Source organism: Lissotriton vulgaris, chromosome 8, assembly GCF_964263255.1.
Source record: "Lissotriton vulgaris chromosome 8, aLisVul1.2, whole genome shotgun sequence".
NCBI classification, from domain to species: Eukaryota; Metazoa; Chordata; class Amphibia; order Caudata; family Salamandridae; genus Lissotriton; species Lissotriton vulgaris.
In genome coordinates, this window is record NC_141696.1 from 1309338494 (window position 1) to 1309358093 (window position 19600).

Sequence of the window (19600 nt, forward strand, 5' to 3'; positions counted from 1 at the left end):
GCCTGGTTGAGGACGTCTGTTTTTTCTGGGGATGTTAAATCCACCTTAGTAGACATACCCTTTAATGGCCGTCGCCTTTTGGGTGACAAGGCAGACTCCATGCTCGAGCGCTTCAAGGATTCTAGGGCTACGGCCAGATCCTTGGGCCTCGCGGCGAGCTCTTGCCCCACACAGTCTGCTTTTTGTCCCTTTCTTGGCTACGGAATGGGTGCCCCACCATGGTCGACGCAGTCTAGCCACCAGTTCACGCAAGCTGCTCAGCTTGTGCGTGGCGGCGGATGTCAGTCCCAGCAACGCGGGTGTGGGGCCTAGCGCGTGGGCCAGTCCACCCATAACCCCCCTGAAGCAGCCTCCAAACCCTCCTAGTTCCCTCTTTCAGGGCCACCAGAGGCCAGTGGGCGGCAGGATTCGCCCTCACCTCCCCCACTGGCAAAACCATGTTAGACAGGTGGCTTTTGCAGATCGTCCGAAGAGGCTATTTCCTCCCCTTGGAGGCTACCCCTCCCTCTATGCCACTGTCCTTCCGTTACATGTCGGAGGATCACTTGGCCCTTCTCCGCCAGGAAGTCGCACCTCTCTTGGCAAAGGGAGCTATTGAAAGGGTCCCTGTGCCAAAAGTACGTCAGGGTTGTTACTCCCATACATTCCGGCACCCAAGAAGGACAAATGCCTTCCTCCGGAAGAAGAAGTTCAAAATGCTCACGTTGGCTCAGGTACTGTCTGCCCTCGACCCCCGGAGACTGGATGCTAGCGTTGGACTTGCAGGACGCATATTTCCATATCCCCGTCCTGCCAGCCCACAGGCGTTATCCATGGTCCACGGCAGGCTACGAGAATTTTCAGTTTACCGTGCTCCCCTTTCACCGTACCATCTCCCCTCGGGTATTCACAAAAGTGATGGCGGTGGTCTCAGTTCATCTGCGCAGATCAGGGGTTCCAGTCTTCCCCTCTCTCGACCACTGGCTGTTGAAGGCGTGCTCGTCTCAGGCTGTCATCTTCCACCTCCAGACTAGGGCGGACCTCCTGCACTCATTGGGGTTCATTATCAACGTGCCGAAGTCACACCTGACTCCCTCTCAGAAGCTCTTTTTCAATGGAGCAGTTCTGGACACAGCACAGTTTCGAGCATATCATCCCGAGCAGCGGAAGGGGATATTCAGGCTATGATACCGATGTTTCAGCCTCTATCCCGGATTTCGGTGAAATTGACTCTGAGGCTGCTGGGCCTCCTGCATCATGCTGGTGGATCATGCCAGGTGGCATATGCGTGCTCTGCAGTGGGACCTTAAGTTCCAGTGGGTGCAACTTCAGGGGAATCTTTCTGAAGTCATCCAGATCTCGGACTAGACATCAATTGCAGTGTCGGCTCAAGAACCAGGATTGGGTCAGCAGCAGATCCCTCTCCCTTCCCCAACCAAAGATGACATTAGCAACTGACGCGTCACTCCTGGGCTTGGGCGGTCAAATGGGAGAGGCGGAGATCAGAGGTCTCTGGTCTCCGGCAGTGTCCTGTCTCTACATCACCTTTTGGAGTTCCGGGCGATCTGTCTTGCACTGAAGGCATTCCTTCTGTCAAAGGATGAGTAGTGCAGGTGTTCACAGACAACACCACCGTCATGTGGTACTGCAACAAACAGGGCTTGGTGGGGTTGTGGACCCTATGTCAAGAGGCTCTTCACCTTTGGACATGACTGGAACATCAGGGTATATCCCCGGTGGTTCAACACTGGCAGGTTCTCTAAAAGCCAGGGCGGACGAACTCAGCCGTTGGTGCATGATGGATCACAAATGGGGTCTTCACTCAGAAGTGGTGCAAGGTCACTTTCAGTAGTGGGTCGAACCTTGGTTAGATCTGTTCACCACCGATGTCAGCAGTTCTGCATGTTGACATTTCCAAGGCGGCACTGTCACGCTTTTCTTCGCAAGTAGAATTGCGGCCTCCTGTACGCCTTTCCGTCTGTATCACTTTTGCCCAGAGTGCTGAAGAAGGTCAAGCGTGACTTGGCCCAAGTCATTCTTGTGGCTCCAGACTGGGCACGAAGAGTCTGGTTCCCTGAGCTCTTGAGCATGGCCATCGATCCTCCAATCAGACTGCCTCTTCAGATGGATCTTCTGTCGCAGCAGCAGGGCACGGTCCTCCATCTGAACCTGTCCAGCCTCCACCTCCTTGCATGGAGATTGAGCGTTGACAGTTGACAGCTGACAGCTTTCGACCTTCCTCCCAAAGTATGTAACATCATCTTGGCAGCCAGGCGTTCCTCCACTAAAACGGTATGCGCCAGTAGATGGAACAAATTTGTGGGCTGGTGCACAGCAAAGGCTGTGGATCTCCTCTTTCTGAGTTCCTCCTGTTCATCCTTTCTTTAGCACAGCAGGGCTCTGCCTTGGGCACACTTAAAGGACTTCCTCTCTGCCATATCTGCCTTTTTTCGCCTTCCTGATTAGCCTTCTCTTATCAAGTCCCTTATTGTAAATAGATTCCTAAAGGGCATTACTCATCTCTTTCCTCCTTCTCCTTTCGTAATGCCCCAATGGGACTTGAATCTTGTCATTTCTTACCTTATGTGTGCTCCCTTCGAGCCACTACATACCTGTCCTCTTCTTACTTTGAAGACTGCCTTCCTACTCGCCATCACTTCCGCTCGCAGGGTGAGTGACCTTCAGGCTCTATCCTCAAAGCCTCCTTTTAGTGCCATCCATCCGGACAAAGTGGTCTTTTACACTAGGCCCTCTTTACTACCCAAAGTGGTTACCTCTTTCCACATAGTTCAGACCATCACTTTGCCCACCTTCTTCCCGCCTCCGCTCCCTTCGCAAGAGGAGGAGAGACTCCACTGACTGGACCCAAAACGTGTGCAGTCCTACCTTGACAGCACTAAAGATTTCCAGGTAGACGATCAACTCTTCATTGGTCATGTGGGCACCAAGAAAGGTCGGACTGTACAAAAACGCACCATTTCACGATGGGTTGTCCTATGCATTAATATCCTCTATTCAATGGCGAAAAAGGAACCTCCAGTGGGACTGCGCGCCCACTCTACCAGGGCGACGGTAGCCTCTACTGCTTTGGGACATGGAGTTCCGCTCATTGACATCTACCAGGCATCCTTGCACACGTTCACCAAACAATATTGCCTGGATAGACAAGTCCGGAGAGACAGCTTTTTTGGTCGTTCTGGGTTGGCATTGCTGGGGAATCTATTCTAAAGTAAGGAGTCTATAACTAATGGTCTCTTTCAGGTGAACAAGTTACTTACCTTCGGTACATACATATAGACATATATTGGTCAATGATTCCTTACCGCCCTACCCATCCTCCCCGTTCTGCGAACTGACTTCTAGCGATAGGGAGTCCCTTCCAGAGCCCTAGTTATGTGCACCAGTGGTCAGTGTCTTGCATGACCCTGCGCTTCTGGCGTGGAGTCGTGTCAGAACTGACGTCAGCGTGCAGGGGCGTAGTCCAAGTAGACATCGCTACATCATCCCGGCGACCACGACGCCGATGACGGATGCGGACTCGACCGACGTGCAGGGGTACTGCTAAGAGAAAAATTCTCCGGATCCAGTCTGACGCCTGGGGGTAATTCTAAGGTAAGGAACCTATAACTAATATATGTCTCTTACAGATACATTGTTACCGAAGGTAAATAAGTTGTTCTTTATAACTACTCAATTGTGGAAAAATATTTGCTCTGTATGATTACTTCTGTTTTGTAACTATGTAACTGCTTTATCTTGTTACTCCTACCTATTGAAATTACTATATTAATCTGTACCAGGCTCTAGACATAACAGAGCTGCATTCAATGTTTAACAGAGCCTTATTAGATATTATTGTCAGGTTGCACTCTTCGTGGCGGGCTCGTGCCCTCCTCTCACTCTTCCGCCTGATCACCCTACAGCCTGCCTTGCATGTGATACCCATTACCCCACATTCTACACTTCATCTCTTGAGCTTCTCTCCTAATCAGAGATGTTAATTTTTCCCAGTTGCATTGATCCTACCCTTCACACCTACTGTCCCTTCTATCCCGCCCCTCACCCAGAGTCCTGTGATGTAAATGTTTCCTACTGACACTAACACACGGAAGAAGTTCCACAAATATTGCCACTCTATTACCGGTGGCATGGTATTCCTGCAGGAAATCCAAATTGGCTATAAAGATGCTCTCTCCCTCTGTACTGGTTGGGTTTCTGAAATTGTTTGCTCCCCGCTATCTCCAAAAAACATGGAGTTACACTGATCTTCAAGAATGTCTGGTTTGTCTATTGTATCCGCTGAGCCAGACAACGATGGTAGATGGGTAATTACGAGACTACAAAACTGATCCATGGAAATATATGCAGTGAATATATACCCCCCTACCGCAGACGATCCTAAATTCTGGAACACACTCTCTGCCAACCTTCCACTTCTCCCCCCGGAGGCACGAATCATACTTGGTCAAGACTTCAGTCTCCCTATGGATCCCATCCTAGACTGACAATCTGCATTCAGATATAGAATTCCTATATCGCATAAAGCCCTTCACCCCATTGCTCATCGCATCAGCTGACAGATGTTTGGGGACTCTATAATCCCCCGGGGAACGACTACCTTTTTCTCACCCACACATAACACGTTCTCAAGAATTGATTGCCTCCTGGTTGATACCACCCTTGTCCCACACACCATTTTGACAAAAATAGAACAGATCATTATTTCAGATCATGCCGCCATCTCAGTACAACTGCAACTACTCCACCCCTCTTTGAAGTTAAAAGCGTGGCGTATGAATCAAGATATACTTCACACTGAGCTGTCTCATTTCATTAAAGCTAATTATTTCATTAAAGCTAAACTCTGTGACCTCCCCTTTAGCTACCTGAAATGTTACTGTAGAGGCCAAATTATACGACGTATGTCACACTAAAACAAACTCATCAAGTCGTTCCTAGACAGAATAGCAGCAGAGATCAAAGCTGCAGATTTTAGCCGACAAAATAATGATTTAACCACTCTGGCATTCCTAAAACTTCTTAAGTGCAAATACAGTTCTGTTATGAGTAAATGAGCGCATCTGTCGGTTGACACCCAAAAAGGGGAAAAAACTTTTATTTCTAAACAGAGCCGGGAACTCTTATTTGATTCAACCGATTACAGATGAACACAAAAAAAAACTTTAACGGAAGCGATATTCAAGGTTTTCCATCAATTCTACACTAAACTCTATACTCCCTCCGTTAACATGCCCACTGATGCTTGCTTGAAATTCTTGAATTTGCTTCCAATAAAACAAATTTCCGACTCTGACGTAATTATCCCAGCCAGTCCAATCTCTGTAGAACAGATCCACAAAGCACTCAAAAGCATCCCATCTGGTAAACCTCCAGGTCCGGATGACTTCCTTATTGACTTTTAGAAGACTTTAGCCCCCTCAATTATTAATACTCTGGAATTGGTCCTCTCACACTTTGCAGATTCGGGTTCAGTTTCTAGCTCCGCATTGGTGGCAACTATTGTTGGCCTTTCTAAAGATGGAAAAGACCACTCAGACCCCAAAAACTTTAGGCCAATTTCCCATCTCAACATGGATGCAAATATCTATGGAAAATTTCTCGCTAACCGTCTTGCCCCACTGATTCCTAAACTTGTTCATCAAACTCAATCTGGTTTTATCTTAGGGCCCCTAGCTAGTGACATTTGCCTCTTTTTCCACATCATCGAAAAAACATCAAATCCGCTTTCTCCGGCCATGGCTATAGCCTGGACTCGGAAAAAGCTTTTGGTAAAGTCTCTTGGCCATACCGCAAAGCCTTTCTTTCCAGACATGCCTTGGGGAAGTAATTCATTACAATGACTATGGCTTTATACTCCAGCCCCTCCGCAAGAATTAGAATCAATCGGTCCTTATCACAAACTTTTACCTTTCAACACGGAACAAAAAAAGGGTGCCCTCTATCCCGGCAACTATTTTTACTTGCCATTGACCCCCCACCACCAATGATGAATGAATCACAAAGTATTCCAGGCATTTCATTCGTCGACATTCCACACATAAAACAGCCACATGCAGACGGCATTCTGATTTTAACAGAATCCCCAGAGCTCTCAATCTCTGCTACCCTTTCCAAAATTGAGCACTTTTCTTAGCTCCCGGGATATTCCCCAAATAGAGACAAGAGCGAAGTCCTCCAATTAAATATCCATTGCTGTCCTTCAGTGTGTGGCTCATTTAACGTCCAATGGAAAACAACTATAAAACACCTTGGGATATGGGTCAGTAAAATCCTTACTGACACAGTGTCCACTAATGAGAGTAAAACTTTAAAATAAAAGAGCTTCTGTTGGCTTGGTCCCCAAAGCACAAATCCTGGTGGGGGAGAGTCAAAACTAAAAATGATGGTTTCTCCAGTGATTAATTTCTTATCAAGCATGCCACCTACCCGGCTCTCCCCAGACTTCTACTTTAAAGTTGACCAAGCTCTCCCTGAATTCCTTTGGGAGAACAAAAAACCTAGAATCAGCCTTAAAAAAACGACATGCGAGGGCTGATTTAGGGAGTTGTAGCTTTCCTAACTGAATCACCTACCAGACGGCCTTCTTGGCAGCACAAGGCTCTCGAAGGTTTAAACCTAATCCACTAAAGAAAACTATTTGGGCCAAGGTAGAACTCTCTATCTGCCACCCCTTTTTACTCAACTCCATACTACTAATGAACCGATTCTCTTTTCCTCTCCCCCGCACAATATTTCAGGACACTATATCCGCCTTACTAACAGTTGACAGGCCTATGGGCACCAAAATCTGTAAATCCTACCTCACTTCTCTGTGGCACAACAAGAAACTACACATCTCTAATTCTCCATTCATTGATCTGATTTGGGCATCGAAAGCAATTGCAATGAAATATGATCTTTATGAGAACAGTGAACCACTCTCCTAGGTCTTCCGCCAACATAAACATGGCTTCTCCAATATGGACTTCTATAACTTTCTCAGTATCAAAGTGAAAATATCTAAAATGGGCCATATTCATGTCTCCACCCTACTGCAAACACTTCAACAAATACAATCAAAGGAACTTTCTGCCTCACACTTCAACAGATCCTCACCAATTCAAAAATCTCATGCCTCACACAGCTAACGCAGAAATCAACATCCTACTTCTTATCTAAGAGCATGGTCCTTCCGAACACAGCCACCTGGAGTAAGATAAGATCACACTTACTACAACATAAACTGGTCCCTTTTCTATCCCAAACCAAGTTCTTTGCTGCACATTTCCTTTACTGGGCTCCTGCGAAACTATTCTACTTAAAACTTAAGGATGCCAACACATGCTGGGCATTTGACTCTTCCCTTGGAGATGAAGAACACATGTTCTTCTGCTGCTCGTACTTACACTCATACTGGCAAGATATCGCCAAACAGTTACAAAAAATATTTAAAATAAATATTCTGGTGTTCTTTCCGCTCATCGTACTAGGACCACATCTGGCAGATTACCCAATAGACTGTCCTGAGACAGACCTCTCCCTACTTGACCTATTACTCACCACTGCTATCACAGTTATACATATCATATCACACTTGGTGGGCCTGGGTAACCTACCTGAGAAGCACACATATAAACCTATCTTAATACTAAAGGCTGCCCTGTAACCTCCCAACATATTTGGGATAAGCTAGACGCTGTTATACTTAACTCACCATCCTAGAGGGACATCCTTCACCCTTATCACCAACCACAGGTTGCACCACTGCAATCTTGGGGTTGCTAAACCCCCTCCCTCACACACGACGACTCCTCCCCGCTCTGTCCACCACGAGATATGTGCAAAATGTACACTCAGCTGATTTACTGTCTTCCAGACCAATTTTAGCACAGTTCGCTCCTCAGCCTATATCTTTTTAACTCGCTTGCGGTCTACTCCTAACTACATATTTTTACAACTAATGTAAGACTGCAATGATATTTGTCACCAGATATAATGACCTACTGTCGTGCATGTCTTGGAAATGCTATTGATTCTTGACTTGTTCATTTTATTTTAACCCCTCTTGCTTTATTATTATGTATTGTTTGTTCTTGATTATAAACCGATATAATATTCTATGAACAAAAAAGAAGAAATTATCTCTTATTTCCTTAGCAACTTGAATGCCCTTCCGAATCCCTCCCCTTTTAACTACGTATTTCAAAACCTCTTCCTCAGAGCGTGAGGGCCCTTCATACCAAAGGTATAACTCCTTTGAGGGCTATCAAATAAACCCTTATCTCTCTAACCATCTCTCCCCGCCATGACCTCCTCTGCATCAAGGAAAACATATAGGCGCTCATCTGATGTCAACTCTACCTTACTAGGTTCAGTCTGATTCTTCTCCAGATGTTTTTATTCTGCCGGGTAAATTTCCCACATCTCTGTTACTAATTTTCTTTCAATTATTCTCTCATTTTGATCTTTCACTGTCTGTCGGTTCCATTGAGGGGCGGTTAGAGCTCTGAAATTCACAAACAATGCCATATAGAGCTTGTATTAATGTTGATTGCCTTTTTCACCTGAGATGATTCTCTTCTCTCTCTCACTGCATCTGAATGGCCTTCTTCGCTCTTGTGAGAACCCTCAGTGTTTACTGTTGTTCTTGCTGGCGGAAAATTATGCCTCAGGAATAGCCCCATCTTTAGGCCACTCCTTGAGAGCTCAGTAAGTCCATCACAGGGAGGAACTCTTGTCTTTTGTAATGTTGACGTCACAAGAGCCTGATCGAGGACCACTAAGTGCACCTGATAATGTGAACTGTTATATTCTACTTAGACTGAAAATGGTGAACTCTGATATCCAGTTGTGCTTTTTTGTTGTGGGATCATGGAAGCCATCCTATTAGCTGTATCATATATCATCAGTTTCACCTCGCCTAGTCTCAGATGAATTCATAAAGTCAGTGCACATATGACTTACTGTGGCTTTCCTCCACTCCCTTCACAATCCCTCTAATGCATACATTGTTTAGGCTTGAGCATGTTTCTGAATCCTCAGACCTCTATTGTAGTACAGCCTTGTTCTTCTAGTGACAATATTTGTCTCAAAATGTGTGCCCTATAGTTCAGTAATCAGTGGATTCCTATAGAGTGCACAGTCTTTCTACCAGCTGTGCAACACCTGTGTCTTAATCTGTGGTGTTTTTGATAGCATGTCACTTACTGTGGCTCACTTTTGCATTCACTATTGATCCACAGAGTCCTGTGCCACTCATTGCCAGGTAACCTACAATTGCTGTATGTCACTCTGAATGTCCCCCTCTGGTCTCTTCAGAGCTCTTTGAAGTTTATTAATAACAAAAGAGGGAATGAGTGACTACCATCTAGTTGCGATCTATCCCATCAACTCCTGCTTTAGGATTCTATGCTTCTGGTTGTCACACTTTTATTTCCTCCATTCTAACTGACTGCAGCACCCCTGGCTCCAAGTGGCTCAGCATAATATAGCATTCCATTCGGACCTTCCCATCAAGGAGCTTCGAGGGTCACTCCTGTGTGTCCACTTGACTCTTCTCTGAACAAAAGTGTTCAGTGATGTATCCCCCTTGATACAGTCCAGTTCCTCACAGTGGATGCTTATTCAGGCTCAACTTCATGGCCCCAGGTGGAGCCAACCACAGGGTGTCTTTTCTACTTCATAGGTACTTTAAGATCTCTCCGTTTCCCTTCATCCACTTCTTACTTTGTCGCTGTCGTCATGTGCTTTCATGTCTGAAATCCATCCGTTGTCACCTAATAACTCTCCAAATTGTGTCCTTTCACCAATCCTGTTGCCCTGCATTGTGGCAGAGGTTAACACTGCAGTGAGGCAGCAGGTCACTCCATGTGTCTGCCCTTGCCTGCACCCTCCTCTCCAGCTGATGAATTCACCCCTGCTGTTTCCCTACTTCTTTAGAGCTTATGCCTCAACCTCCAACTCAGTAATTGGTGAGAGTACCTAAAAGGTTTTTTAAATTTTTTTTTTTTATAAAAGCAGAAATCTTCCGGAATCAAGAACATAAATGTATAAGCCCTGGCTAGTGGCTTATGACAAGTGAATTTACAAAATTAATTATATTCACTCAAGACAAATATATCCAAAGTAAATGAGTAAAAACAGTAAACATGCCAACAATGTAAGCCGGGTGTATATTTTGAAATACAAATTTATGTAAAAGAGTGTAATACACAAAAATAAATTACAAAATATGATATACACAAATACAAAAGTGATTGAGATAAATTTTTCTCACAGCAACTGTTTTCTCATGGACACTTTTGTTGTAGCCCATTTCAAATAAGGAAAACATCATTGAAGAGACATGAACAACTCCAAACGGACATTCACAAAAGAAAATGGGTAGGAATGTCGACGTTTCGGTCTGGTCTTGAGCTAACATCTATAGGACCATCTTCAGGACGAAATGTTCTTGTGTGAACTGACGACCCTGTAGTAATAAATGCATGAAACCATATATATTGGACTAATCACAGAAAAGATGTGCAGATTGGCCTCCAGCAATCTATAGTATTTTCGTGACCGCTTTCAAATTGCTTATGTTCGTCGCAAGACAAAAGTCAGATGTCAAAAGTCAAGCCACCCACTTCGGAATTCCTGAGAGCGGTGGCGGAGTGAAAACAAAATGTATTTATTTGTCAAATTCATTATCCGCATTGGGAGTCCGTCATGGATCGGGTTTTGGCAGGCCCCTTCTGATCCCAGGTCTGCTGCTTCCAGTGTTGTGTCCTTTACTCTCGGGTGCAGTCCATTGCACTGTTTCTGCTTCCCCGGGCGAGGTATTATTGCACTCCCTGTCACACTTTTTCCTCGTGGAAAACAGATTTTCAATTATTAACTTATGGGGCAATATTTTTTTAACAGCATTTAGGGCATATTGCGTCAGAGGATATTATGACAACAATATCTGGTTCTTAATGGACAGTACAGTATATAAAAAATTTAAACTGGGCTAAGTGTGAACTATTTTTATTTATAGATCTATTGCAAAAGCAGTAGGATATAGAATTTGCACAAGATTGCTCATCTGATCCATTCTGGTAAGACTGTTGAAAAATGCCTGAGCAACCCCCAGTTTGTATTACAATAAATACTTCTCTTCATGAATCCACACTATTTAAATGTGTTTCCCTACTGTGGCTTAATACGAACTCTTCTAAAAGGCAAAAATCCAGTGATGCGACAAAGCATAGACCGGTGCAATTACCGTAACAAGCGGAAATAAACTAAAGTTTCGTCTTGTTCCAGCATTGAAGGAATTTCTTAGAATGACTGTAAATTATGTGTTTTTTGTTCACTCATACGGTAGGCAGTCTGTATTTGGTAGCCCAGTATGTAAGCTACAGGGCTGGGAGTTGAGGATGGGACATTAAGCATATTTACCAGTCTTGCAATTGAAGTTTTCCACTTTTTCCAAGTTGATTATTCATTTAATTTCTGTATAATGTAAATACCTAGTTTCCAGTAGTTCTGCACTTTCCTCAAATTCACCCTAATCATTGCCCCCCTCCTACTAAAATGTCTAGGCTGCCTTAGGCCCCCACAAACAAGGGTATCAGCGGGCTGTTAGTCAAAATGTCTTTCTAAATCAAAATGCAGATGATGAAACTGGTTGTTCCAAACATGCTTTTCCAAGATGTCTGAGAGCGATAATTTGCCGTATCTTGTCCTAGTGCATTATGAGTTCCTGATTAACTCTTTCCTGATTTAAATGAAAGGGAAATCATCTCCGAGTGCCAAGCGTGGTCTTTTAGCATAGGACCATGTACTTGTGGTGTGTCTGTTGGTATACTTTACATTCTTCCAGCACCAAGACTACATGTCCTGAATCAGTACCAAATGATGGATCAGGAAAGACAGAGAAAATACTGATAGGATAGCAAACTGTGAAGGAAATCATTTAAGATAGTAACTGACACGAATCCTTTATACTTTGAAAGATTAGATGTGTTTTATCGATCTGAAATGCTTTAGCTTTAAAAAGACTGTAAGACATCCGAGGATTGTAGTGGGAAGAATTCATTATCAATACTACCTCCTGGTCTCAGCAAAGAATCAAGGGTTTCAGTATGCTTCAGTAGTTGCTTCACGAATCATAGCACTGGGGATAAATGGGTCGTCTTTCTAGAGCTCCTTTTTGCGGTTCTTAAGCTCCTCCCCTGCAGATGATATCATTGTTCGTTTTATATCAAACGCTGCCAGTTGCCTATTGAGTCTTCACATTGTAGGTTTTTACCATTATGTATCTAAAAAGCCTCCTTTTAGAGGATTGCCAGCTGATTTCGAAAGAGAATTTATAATTTCTGTTCAAGAAATTAGAATTCTTAATGCTGCTTTAAAGAGAAACCCCTTACTGTTTTAAAACAATTTCCAATCCAAATATGGTTTTATTTTTTCCTGTCAAGGTTGAAACTCATGAGGGGAAAGAAAGGGTGCGGTACTTTAAGGATGACGACAATCAGAGCCTTCAAGATCTAGTCAGAAAAGAAAAGATGGGTACAGCCGAGGATCAAAACAAGCTCTTCATGCGAATGGCTTCTAAGGTAAAATACAAAATATTGCAATCAGCTTTTTTAGATGTATCTCTTTACCTTCTTTTTTTTTACATGTACCGTGAGCTTTATTAATTTTTAAAAAAAGATCGAGAACTGGTATAATCCATTGGCGGCTGGTCCCTTTACAACCTAAAGTATTTGGAAATGTAAAGGGAAAATCTGCAGTGTGGCAAGCCTGTTTGACAAAATGCAATACTGTATCTTAATACATGTGCTTTGTCTGGCATGATTTCAAGGTATTGTGTGTAACCCTGGGCGGAACACTACGCTACGCTCGGAGTGTGCGTAGTTTGCGCAACTACGCGAATTGCACGTAGCACAGTGCAAAAATGCGTAGCGCAGTGTAGTAGGCATTTTTTGTTTGCTGGGGGTCCTCAGCGTCATGTTGGCGACAGCGAGCGAGCAAAACACCATCCCGGTGAGACTTTTTCCTCATTCGAGATCAGCAACATCAAGTTGCTGATCGCGAGCGTGAAAAATTAACCTCCCGGCAAGATTCTCAACGTGGGGTGGTCAGGTTTCTCATTGCGAGTGGTCACGTATGCTCGCGACCGCTCGTGATGAGAAGCTACCAGTCCGCGTTGAGAAAGCTACCGCTCGAGTACAAATCTACTCGAGCGGCAGAAAACGACCGCTTGCACTGTGCAAGATGCCGTTTGCAATGATTGCACAGTGCGGACAAGCATCCGGCACTGTGCAATCAGTGCGAACAGCATTTTCCCTACCGCACTACGCAGGTCGCGTAGCTATGCATAGCGTGAAGTGCACTTCGCGTAGCTACGTATAGCGCTACTAGGCGAACTACGCCCAGGGGTAATTCTGTGTGAAATAACCTCAATATTGACTGAACCCTTGGCATTGCTAGATCTGTGTTACTGAAAAGTGAAGTGTTTTAACGCATACCTTCAGAACTCCTACATCCAGTACTACTTCGGTAGAAATTGTGGAATGCATTGTTTCTTATTCACAACTCCTCCCTTGTTGCTAGTCACTTGTCGACACAAGTCCACGGAGGTGCCAAGCCTGCCCATGGCCTTGTTCAATTCATCTGTTCTAACTTGCTGCACCTCTTCTGAGCTGCAATTCAACCTACAGCCACAGTTGCCACCATGCCTGCGGCCTCAGTGTGGTGTTAAGCACTACCACATATTGCTTGTGCGTTTCCCCGCTCCCAGTTTCCCATCAGTGGTGGAGTCGTGGTGCTGTGAAGTGACTTTGGCCCATGGGTGAACTGCATCTGTGCTTCCTTGTAGCTTTTGGCTCAACTGAGTGTTGAGTTGAGTCTGAGCTGCTGACTCACCGAGCAACCACCCAATTGTTACTTAGTATATTTTGTGACTAATTTCTCCACTCGGAGGGAATTTATGCTCTGAATTATTTAAGAGAGAGCTGCCAGCAACGGATAAGGTAGTCTGATCAAACCAGATCGACCACACCCACTGCCTCATTGTTGTTTTACTATTTTTGTGTTCTTTTAGCCCGCTCCCCACTTTACAAACGATATATTGTTACACTGGTATATCTGATTTAATCTTATACAACAGAATCAGTACATAATCAGCATACGCGGCATATTTTTGTATTACTGGTGAACTGCTGGGAACTTTGCGCCAAATTTCCGTACTGCCTCTATGGTTGTTTACATTTGCACTTCTGCAACTAACACCAGTGACTCCCACTTTTCAACCCTCAATATATCTTTCCGATTGCACCAAGATTGTAAGATTGCTATAACCTACTACCCTTCATATCCCATCACCCATTACTTTGCAATTAACCGTGAGTTGATTGAGTGGCTATTTGTAATCTGGGCTCATGGATACTAGTACCAAGAAGGTCATTGAGAATTTATAATAACCTGATACTCTCCTTACTAAAAGCACATAGCCCGACTAAAGCAGTAAAACCCCTGAAATTAAAGTTGCTTGATACTTCTACCCTGAGCCCCACAAGTTTGCGTAGAAAACTGAATCAGACTCAAAATGTGACAATAAAGTTCATTGCTGATTTCTTTTCTGCTGGTGCCTGACTAACTACCCAAAAAAAAGAGAGAGTATACACCAGAAGGGACCGGGTAGTTAACTCTTATCAAAAACAAAATTCCCTCATGTGTCAAATTCACTAGTGTTTTTGATAAGTCAGACTAACTACCTCATTACCAGCCGCAGGTACAAGTGCCTTGAGTACTACGCCCATCACTGAAGGGCTGCAATAGAAAGGCTGGGCACTCGGATTAACAATGGCAATAGAGACTATAGAAATAAGAAGGATAATTAAGGGACTTGCTTAAGCACACTCACAAGGACTCAGGGTGGTCTATCTTTTGCACCTTTGTAGTAATAATTCAAATCTTGGATTCCATCTCCAATAATTAGCTCTTCCATGGTCTACAACTATACCCTCCTATACATCCCCGTCCTTATACGTCATAAAAGAAGGAGGTTACACAATGACATCAAATCTTGGGAGGATATTATTGGTAAATCACTGCAAGAAACAATCATGGGTATTATCTCACTGGCAGGTCTTGAACATATTTATCGGCTACTGACTTGCAATCTATAAACATTAACTAAATATGGCAGCATTACCAGCTTCGCTGTGCAATCAAAAGCTCTAAATAATTTGCCAAGGGTCAAAGCAGTGGTAGACTCTGCGCAACCTACTGCAGAAATATCATATTGTGTGAACTTGGAAACCTCAGATCAGAGTACAAAGCTTAAAAATAAAAGGACAATACTTAAGGCTATACTCAATAACCAGCACGGGCCTGGTGGGAGAACAATCATGTTACTATGTGTTGAGGTACAACAGACTAGTTTGCTCCCTAGTAAGAAAAAGAGTGAAGGGAAGGATAACATTGTGTACGCCCTAAAAAAAGCTCTGCACCGAAGTGGATTTGGATGTGGGACTAACCACAGACTCACTATTTCTAGCTAGCTTCATCAATTGAACTGAAGGAAAAAACAATATAGTGAGCAAACTGGTGTACCCACTTTTAACCCATAAAGAATCGAGTTCACTGGAAAGTAGCAAACAAAAAAGAACTTGTGAAACACAGTAGCAAACAAGCATTTGCAATGCAATAGGTCTCGCATTAGGAAAGTTTGAGCTATTGGTATTGTAAATGACAAATTTTGTATTTGTGTTGGTTTTGAAAATAGCTAAATTAATAGCTTTGTCATTTACAATGCCAATAGTTTTAACTTTCGCAAATGTGACACCTATAGCATTTGTAATGCAATATGTGTTGTATTTTCGTGACTTAGATGTATTGCTATTACACGGACGCCGTTTCCTCGCCGTTTCCTTGCTGCTGCCGTTTCTTTGCTGCCTGCCCACGGACTTCGCCTAACACCTAGTGGAACCCGCTTCGCGGGTCCCACGTCGCTGGAGGGGGCATCCCGAGGCTGTGCTCTCTGTTCTGCTGCTGGGCGGTGAGTGTGCGACAGGGCTGCGAGCAGCAACCCGGACTCAGTATCCCAGGAGTCCCGGGTTGCTCAGGCCGTTTCCAGCTGGCCGGCTCTCCCTGACCGCCCCGCCCAGCCCCACCTGACTCAAAAGCGGCAGTGATTCCCCTCTGCCTTGGGACTTACACGGACGCCGTTTCCTTGCTGCTGCCGTTTCTTTGCTGCCTGCCCACGGACTTTGCCTAACACCTAGTGGAACCCGCTTCGCGGGTCCCACGTTGCTGGAGGGGGCATCCCGAGGCTGTGCTCTCTGTTCTGCTGCTGGGCGGTGAGTGTGCGACAGGGCTGCGAGCAGCAACCCGGACTCAGTATCCCAGGAGTCCCGGGTTGCTCAGGCCGTTTCCAGCTGGCCGGCTCTCCCTGACCGCCCCGCCCAGCCCCACCTGACTCAAAAGCGGCAGTGATTCCCCTCTGCCTTGGGACTTACACGGACGCCGTTTCCTTGCTGCTGCCGTTTCTTTGCTGCCTGCCCACGGACTTCGCCTAACACCTAGTGGAACCCGCTTCGCGGGTCCCACGTCGCTGGAGGGGGCATCCCGAGGCTGTGCTCTCTGTTCTGCTGCTGGGCGGTGAGTGTGCGACAGGGCTGCGAGCAGCAACCCGGACTCAGTATCCCAGGAGTCCCGGGTTGCTCAGGCCGTTTCCAGCTGGCCGGCTCTCCCTGACCGCCCCGCCCAGCCCCACCTGACTCAAAAGCGGCAGTGATTCCCCTCTGCCTTGGGACTTACACGGACGCCGTTTCCTTGCTGCTGCCGTTTCTTTGCTGCCTGCCCACGGACTTCGCCTAACACCTAGTGGAACCCGCTTCGCGGGTCCCACGTCGCTGGAGGGGGCATCCCGAGGCTGTGCTCTCTGTTCTGCTGCTGGGCGGTGAGTGTGCGACAGGGCTGCGAGCAGCAACCCGGACTCAGTATCCCAGGAGTCCCGGGTTGCTCAGGCCGTTTCCAGCTGGCCGGCTCTCCCTGACCGCCCCGCCCAGCCCCACCTGACTCAAAAGCGGCCGTGATTCCCCTCTGCCTTGGGACTTACACGGACGCCGTTTCCTTGCTGCTGCCGTTTCTTTGCTGCCTGCCCACGGACTTCGCCTAACACCTAGTGGAACCCGCTTCGCGGGTCCCACGTCGCTGGAGGGGTCATCCCGAGGCTGTGCTCTCTGTTCTGCTGCTGGGCGGTGAGTGTGCGACAGGGCTGCGAGCAGCAACCCGGACTCAGTATCCCAGGAGTCCCGGGTTGCTCAGGCCGTTTCCAGCTGGCCGGCTCTCCCTGACCGCCCCGCCCAGCCCCACCTGACTTTCAACAGCTCCTCCCTCTTACCTCCAGTCAGTACATATTGAGCCAAGTGTCCAGCTGCGCGGGAGCGCGCGGGAGGGCGCCGGGAGAAGCCTGGGACAAGGGCGGGACCGTTTGAGGCCGTTCGAGGACTAGGAGGACTGGCCTGGCCCACCCCCCTTGGTTCTTGTCACTGTCATCGTGCCTGGTCTTTGAGATTAGTGAGTACTCAACAGAAATTATAACTGTCACACATTATGTGTACTCGGGGGAGTCGCAGTAAGACTGCGCTGGGCCTGACTAAGCCAAAGGGCACCTTGGACGATTTTCTTGTAAAAACAAATTTGGCAATAGATGCCGAAATCACAAAAATGCAGAAGAGGGTTTCAATTGAGCTAGATGCCGCGCGTAGACTCTCCCAAACATTTGCAAATTCTAAAAAATCTTCCCTGGGAAACATTGCGTCTGCTGCATCCCCGGAACAGGCTTCACGCCCCCCCCCCCTTTGTTGATCCTCGCTGACCTTCATCACTCTCCCCCTTCCTCCTCTCCTCCCCTATTAGACTCTTCCTTTATCTTCTCACCCATGACCTCCAAACCTACTGAGGGTCAATTGCCTACTGAACAGGGAAACTCTAGCACTTTGCCTGACATTCCTGCCCCTTCCTTTTCTGTTGCAAAAAGTAAAAACCTAGATCGCCAAGGCCTGAAAAAGAAAAATAATGCAAAATCTGCTTACGCTCGTAAGAAAGCAAAAATTGCAAGGCAGCAGTTTTTCAACCATAGAAGAACTCTGCCCAACACAGGGGAAGTTAAACAAACACCACCTCCAGCTATCCAGCCAACAGGGGGGGATAGCAACCCTATTTATTTTAACACCCCTACTGCCCCTGTTTCAGAGAATCCTGCTGTCCCTGGCGACAATCCAACAAGGGGAGGGCAAAATGAGCTAGGGAGGGACAGGGACAAGGCGGGTGATGATGAAGACTTTCTCAAAACAGTCTGGGTTACTTTAAAACAACTATTGACACCTTTTGAACTCAGACTGTCACGTATTGAGAATCACCTTCTTGAAATGGATAAAACCCTAGTATCCCTGGCCACGCTTAGCCTAAAACAGTTGGAAGCAACATATCCCCATATTACCGAGGTTGCTTCCCAGGTTAGTAATGATGGCATCCAACCTGTACCAGCCCCCAACATTGGCATCCAAACGGCTCCAGCCCCCAAGGAGGCCTCCCTTGTTCCTTCAATTCTGCCCTCACTTTTACCCCCCCCACTACCCAAACCTACTCCAATTCCGAAACCCCGGACAATTGCAAATGTCGCTGCCCCTCCCTCATCAAATCCACCAAAACCAGAGAAAAAACCTTCCAAAAAGCAGGTGCAGCCCAAAACTTTCCCTAGAGCTGACCAGAAGGTAAATAAGCCTATCACCCCTCTTTTAGAGCGCCCACCTAACCCACATCAAAACCATCAGAATTTTCGCGGGGGCTATATTGACCTCCCCCCTGAGGCCGGGCCCTATGTTGTTATCCTGGCTGGGGTACCTCCGCTTGACCCTGACACTGTGGAAACCCAGTGGTCCTCAAAGAACAAAGTGATCTACTGGCTAAATGTCAACAGGCAGCTCCCTCATACCAACAGGAGCAGGGTCCTAATGGTCAGGCGAGTTCCATGGGTGGGTCGCACTTACAAAGCGATACCAGGAGACTGCATCGTGGTGTCATTTGCAGACCCTCATACAGCACATCTCATCACCACGTGGGATTCATATGCAACTGAACAAGCCATTGTCACTAAACCCCTTACCTTTTTCTACCCCCCAAAACAGGTAGTAGAGTGTCCTGGGGCCTGGACCATAGCACATAATCACAGATGGAAGGGGCCTGGGCACGGATGGCAACCCACTAACAACTGGTGGGAAGGAGCACCCACTATGAATAGGTTTGAATGCCTAGATCAGGTGGATTGACTGGGAATTGTCGATCTTCCACCCCGGTCGAGTGCCCAAAATCACCCAATGAATGCCAGTAGCAGTGACAAATCACCACTCATTGACAACATTCCAACCCATTCGGTGGTGGAACAACCCTGCCCTGTCCAGCGCCCCCTCCCAGTGCGGGCCACACAACATCTAGATAGGGTATATCCCCAAGCTCCAGTAGACCTAACGGGGAATGTGGGCCAACCACACCAGGGAGTTACCGACTCTAAGCATTCACTGTTATCCTGGAATATAGCTGGTCTGGGAAATAAGATCATGCACAAACCCTGGTTGGAGAC

General features: G+C 46.3%; 1 protein-coding gene across 1 annotated transcript in view; it reads left to right on the forward strand.

The window, feature by feature from the left end:
* Positions 1–19600, forward strand: part of CWF19L2 (CWF19 like cell cycle control factor 2) — a 1214198-nt gene that overhangs the window by 645169 nt on the left and 549429 nt on the right. Inside the window, exon 12 of the mRNA XM_086935247.1 lies at positions 12426–12563. Coding sequence (XP_086791373.1) covers positions 12426–12563 — 138 coding nt within the window. The remainder of the gene's footprint in view (positions 1–12425; positions 12564–19600) is intronic.